This window comes from Papilio polytes, unplaced genomic scaffold (assembly GCF_000836215.1).
Source record: "Papilio polytes unplaced genomic scaffold, Ppol_1.0 DF823399.1, whole genome shotgun sequence".
NCBI classification, from domain to species: domain Eukaryota; kingdom Metazoa; phylum Arthropoda; class Insecta; order Lepidoptera; family Papilionidae; genus Papilio; species Papilio polytes.
This window is the reverse complement of record NW_013525805.1, coordinates 1,093,528-1,099,316: the sequence shown is the minus strand read 5'-3', so window position 1 is coordinate 1,099,316 and position 5,789 is coordinate 1,093,528. Positions and strand designations below refer to the sequence as shown.

Genomic DNA, 5,789 nt, shown 5'->3' with positions numbered 1-5,789 from the left:
TTTGTTCTGCCTCCTGAAAAAACATTTAACAAAACGTTAACTTGAGGATTTCCTTACAATCCACAATGCCTTAGAAATTACTAAAAGGCGTAGAGAAAGTCGTAGATTAATCTGTTTTTAAAATTAAAGAAAATTCTTAGTTATGGAAAAAGTAAAGATTATATCATTTTGAAGTTTAATTAATTGCTATGTTTTCTTATATTCTGAACTTTGGTTAAATAGAATCTTACTCTCAGAGCTTCTTCTTCAGCTTGTTCCTCTTCTTCCGCTTTCTTCTGCAGTTCATCGTAGGACATAGCGACGATAGCTAAGATCAAGTTGACGAGATAGAACGAGCCCAAGAAGATGATGACTACAAAAAATAACACGTGCCACGACCCAGCCGATCTTAATACCTGAAATTAAATGTATTGATTTAAAACCAAAAACGTCAGTAGTGTCATGGAAAGAACTGTTTTATTTATATTGTTTGTACAAATACTACTTAGCTCAAACGTAAAATATTAAATTAAGTAAATTTACCAATTGATAGAGATTTTCCCAATAATCCTGTGTCATAAGTCGAAACGCAGACAAAAAGGCCCAACCAAAGGTATCGAAACTGGTGTAGCCGTAATTTGGATTCGGACCGTATCCTTGTAGACACACGTAGCCGGGCTCACATTGTCTGAAGAAAGAAAGAAGATGTATTACAAGAAAAAAAAAGTATTAATTGCTAGGATATTAATCTTACCCTGCTCCTGATGAATTGCCACATAAAGGATATTCTCCGCCTTCTTCGTGCCAGTTTGCTAAATATAATTAAAAAAGATTAAAAACAATATAAAAAAAGTTGTAAATATTATCAATATTTATAAGAATTAGTTTTTACTTTCGTTTTGACAAAATCTCTCCCAGTTCTCATCGGTGAGGTTACCCCAACTGCCATCCTCGGGGAATACTTTGACGCACTTCTGTGTTAACACTCCCATATAAATTTGCAGACCCATCAACGCGAACACGGACAGCGAGAACATCGTCAATATTATCACATCTCGTAGATTTTTCACAGACTCTATTACAGCTCCAACGATAGTCTTCAACCCTGCCAGATACATGATTAGTCAAATACTCAGATATTACTCTTAAACAAAATCTCAACAAAACAAACAAATTGCAATATCAACACACGTGTCAGTTTCTAATCATTATTTCTTAAAACTACTGAGAACACAATTTTTATCACTCCAATCCATCTATTTTACTAAAACTTCCTGATGATAGCCTAAGCATTTATCTAAATATAAGCATATTTACGTTAACTCTTGCTAAGTTCTAGTTAAGTAAGTATACAAATAGATTTACCCGGTACGATGGCCACAGTCTTCAACGCTCGGAGAACTCTGAAGGTTCTGAGCGCGGCCAAGTTGCCGAGATCTATGCCCATCGTCACATAACTGTAAAAATACGCACAACCACAACATCTATATTAATATAACTAACTGCTAAACTAGATTATCTAAAAAAATATCTATTCCCGAATAAATCCAAGGTGAATCACGAATATAATTTTCTTCCTCAGCATCGCTTTATTTTCTTTTAACCTTCCCAATGTTATAACATCTAAAACATCTTTTTCTATAATACAACTATTAAGTCATAAAAATATTTAGTAAAATAACGATAAGAAAATCTACAATTGAAACGTTTATTCGTCTACGTAATTAATAAATTGTCTACTACTCACGCTAAAGCTATAACTACGAAGTCAAGCCAATTCCATGCATCTCTAAGGTATGTGAATGGCTGCAGTATAAAACCCCTGGCCATAACTTTCACCGCCGATTCAAACGTGTAGATCCCGGTAAAGATAACTCTGCAAAAATTCACCTCCATTGTGGAACGTCGTTCAACAAGAATTTACATTATAAAGTTCTCAGTGATGTCAAACATGGCAACCTCTATTCCAGGGGTCGGCAAATCGTTTTAAATGAGGTCCGGATATATTTGAATACAAACATCTGAACTGAACCAAGAAATTTCAATCTAATTCCAGACAATAGTAGCATTCAAAAGTGAACATTAAAATTAAAATAGCATCAACATAAATGTAAGAATATTTCGCTGTCAGAGTTTCAAACTTCCATCTGTTGCCGGCCCCTGTTTTAATGTTCAAACGGACATGAATATTGCTATTTCATTGAAATATTAATTAACGATACAAGATGCTATATGTAAACTAACTCTAAATGATCTTGTAGTAGTCTTACATTATTTACAAGACGATGAGTAACCATCATTTTATAGTTACAGATGATTCTAGGTAAAAAGATAAAAATTCCAAACGATGAACAGGTTTGTGTAGTTTTTCATGGATTAAAAAAACGTCGACAAGTCGCTTAAAATTATAAAAATCTTCAACGCCCATCTTCTAAAGATGTCTGAAGTATTTACATGTTCAACAAAGACAAATGTTTTTATTATGTTAAAGTTTATGAAAAGATAGAAACTAGATAACCTAGATCTGGTATTAGATATAAATTTATTTCAAAAGATACAACATTAATTTCGATTACATTTGTATTTAAAACTAAGCATATATTTTTTCTAATAATGCTTAATATTATCTAAACACCTATCAAGAATTAGACAACTAGCTTGAAACTAACAATTTTGAAACTAGCGTGCATTCTACGAATGATAAAATGAAAATTGTAATTCCGTTTCTTGATGGTAATGCGATAAGAAATATCTGTTACTCACTCAGTGCTCTCGACGGTGGGTGTCGTCGGCATTATCATAAGAATACAGTTTACTAAAATCGTTGTTATAATAAACAAGGAGAACAAGGGATGTACTAATATGTATATAGCAACTCTTCTTATAGGGTTAAATGGGTCCAATATCCATAAAGCATCCGTCGCAGAAAACCTGAAGATATCTTTGCCTTTGCTTATAACTACGAATGTCTGTAACAATTGAAATTAGTAATATAATGACTGTCAATCGATTTTGGAAATTACGATGATTATTTCTTCGACATCGGTTTGATAAAATCCAAGAAATATTTGATGTAATAATGATATAACAATTTGTGTTTTAGAAATACTTATTTTATCAACCGTCGTTATCACAATTACTATGTGTAATTATTTGAAAACAATCAACGATAATTTTAAAGCTTTAAAAAAATTAATTACCATCGTATCTATCATAACTATAACCATTATAACTATTTTGTTATTTGTTAAATATTGTGCTTCTTTGAGTTATGATAGAAGATAGAAATCGATATGACTTACTCTTTGGTTATGATAGAAGGGGTCGATATCCTCAAGAGGCGTGGATGCGAGCTCCAGGGGAAAGGAGCCCTGCATCCGCACCGGCAGTGGTAGACCCTGCTCCAGGGTCGCGTCAGGCTGGGGACCTTCATCCTCGTCCTCATCATCGTACCGCACCTGTCACATCCAAACACCGTTAAATATCAAAGTACGGAATAGACGAATCAAATGTTTTTGTAAAGTGAACACTGTTATATGAGTAGTAAAGTATAACTTTGTTTAAACTTCATGTTATTCTTCGATATTATTATCGTAACTACAAGCTTTGATTAGTGATGCATCATGTAACAAAAACTCAATCAGCTCCGCTGGTGCTCACATTGAGTATCGTTGTTATGGTGTGGTTACAGCATGTATATAAGTGATCGCATCTGAAGCTAATATGCCAGTTCTGGTGCCGCTGCTGTCTTGCCATGATGCATTCGGCAAACTAAAAGCGCACTGCTTCAACGTGCCTAATTTTGCCATTACGAATTTACAGTATCATACAAAAGATACAGCTAATTCGGAATAGATCTTATTTGTTTTGTTATTTGTGTGCTCTAGGATAGCTAGGTGATGTCACCATGCTAAAATGATACAGCCAAAGATGAGAAAAACATTGGCCAACCGTGTGCAATGCATGATGATGGTGAATCTGTTGTGCCTTGTGTGTTTTGCTAATGCTTTCTGTATCTGTTATGTACATAAACACACAAAAGGTTTCAGGGGCTACATTTAGATTTACACATAGTAACAATTATATTTTTTAATTTACTTCTCGGTTTAACGATTGTTCTCTAAGGTTTTTGTGGGATTTCAAATTAAGGTTTTATTCACATCACTATCACATTTGAATTCTGAGGTTGCTAAACAGAAGGCTGTCGAATGACATTTTAGTTTATATGCAAAACAACATGATAAGCTTCCCTTGAGGAACTACGATAAGGTTAACTGTCACAAAACATTTGTCAACAGCTAAACTTGATGGCAACTTTTTAATTGAAACGTTGCGGACAAGCGATGTGTCGGGAAAGAATGCATTAAATGTCATTAACGCGCAATAAAATGCAACTGCAAGTTATCGCATACAAGACTAATTCAGTCTGATCTTTTAAATTATTTTTTTTAACTAGCGATAACTTGCTGGATATAATCTTCTAATAAAAACGAGCCGTAAAAAGGTAAAAGGGGCAAGCAAGCAATCTTACTTCTTTTTTCTTTTTCGTCCGCCCCAAATCGTTCTGGAATAGTTCAAAAATGTCTTGTAAGATCTATAAATTAAATTCCAGCCTGATTTTTTTAAATTTTCGTTGCTTATTTTGTAATTTTCAACTTTGCATATCGCATGGTTTCTTAAAATTACATAGTAGATAATGTTGTTTTAGTTTGTGTTTGAGTAATTCTATTCTTACCTCGCCTTCCGCTCGTTTTTTTTCGAGTTCTTTTTGCTTAGCATGCTCGTCAGCTATCCGAGCTTCGATAACGGCAAGTGAGTCGCGTGTGAAAGGTCGGAACAAGCTTTGTTCTTCCTCGCTGATCGAGTCCAAGTCCTCGGACATTGTCTATCGAGCTCCCCCCGAGTGAACAGCCTACTGTTGACAAAATCCTTTGTTTAAACATACTGAATGATTGGAGAAAAAAGTAACAACATTTACAAAACAAAAGACAATCTAGATTCTTTTACAAATACTATCGATAAGAGTACAGGAGAGCGGGAAACACCTTTTAGGGTAGTGTCAATTAATTACCTGCTAACAGAGAATGGGCGGGTGTGTGTGGTGGGGGAAACGCGTCCGGCGGCACGCGCTGCGCCCGCGATCTCCCGCCGACCACGTACGGGCGGGACGCCCTTCTGAATACAAACAATTATGTTGACAGATTGACAAGCATCAACCTATTCCTCGCTGGATACAGCATTAGCATTATTCCTTACAGAGTAAATTTAACAACCATGAAAGATAAAGTACCAAAGTTTATTGGGGAGGTCATGAAGTAAAAACATTAAGATGTCAAAATAAACTAGTTAATACATAAATTAAACTATTTGTGAACAAACCTGTCTTCCACGAGGACAGTGTGACCGCGGCTAGAGAGATGAAATTTACAACAAGTTCGCTGAGAGGGACAGCCAGCAAATTGGCAAGATTTTTCATGTCCGACCTGTAATTGAAAACATATAAAAATTATGAAATTACCCTATGTTATTCCATACATTTTTTAGTCGTTATGAATGAGGGTAATGATATAAATAAGTTGTGGTAAACATCAAAAACTACATAAAATTTCTTACTTCTTCCATAGATACACTTATTGCCTTGTCGGCTACGAAGTTACGGGTTGCATATACTGCTGATATCATCATTCTTAAGATGTCTCTAACTTTATTCTTGATGTCTCGAACTTTTATTACACTTATTCGTCTAATAATGGGACCTCATGAAAAGCACTAGCTTTCTATTAAAAACATACGGATGGAATAAAATCTCC

At 34.8% G+C, this 5,789-nt stretch overlaps 1 protein-coding gene across 1 annotated transcript in view; it reads right to left on the bottom strand.

The window, feature by feature from the left end:
* Nucleotides 1-5,457, bottom strand: part of LOC106104722 (sodium channel protein para) — a 25,113-nt gene extending 19,656 nt beyond the window's left edge. The window contains exons 1-13 of the mRNA XM_013284852.1: nucleotides 5,359-5,457; nucleotides 5,051-5,154; nucleotides 4,715-4,894; nucleotides 4,511-4,543; nucleotides 3,282-3,437; nucleotides 2,743-2,948; nucleotides 1,727-1,855; nucleotides 1,345-1,436; nucleotides 872-1,084; nucleotides 734-791; nucleotides 523-667; nucleotides 231-395; nucleotides 2-13 (exon numbers count right to left, since the gene is read on the bottom strand). Coding sequence (XP_013140306.1) covers nucleotides 2-13; nucleotides 231-395; nucleotides 523-667; nucleotides 734-791; nucleotides 872-1,084; nucleotides 1,345-1,436; nucleotides 1,727-1,855; nucleotides 2,743-2,948; nucleotides 3,282-3,437; nucleotides 4,511-4,543; nucleotides 4,715-4,861 — 1,356 coding nt within the window. The 5' untranslated portion in view covers nucleotides 4,862-4,894; nucleotides 5,051-5,154; nucleotides 5,359-5,457. The remainder of the gene's footprint in view (nucleotide 1; nucleotides 14-230; nucleotides 396-522; nucleotides 668-733; nucleotides 792-871; nucleotides 1,085-1,344; nucleotides 1,437-1,726; nucleotides 1,856-2,742; nucleotides 2,949-3,281; nucleotides 3,438-4,510; nucleotides 4,544-4,714; nucleotides 4,895-5,050; nucleotides 5,155-5,358) is intronic.
* Between the last annotated feature and the right edge of the window lie 332 nt (nucleotides 5,458-5,789).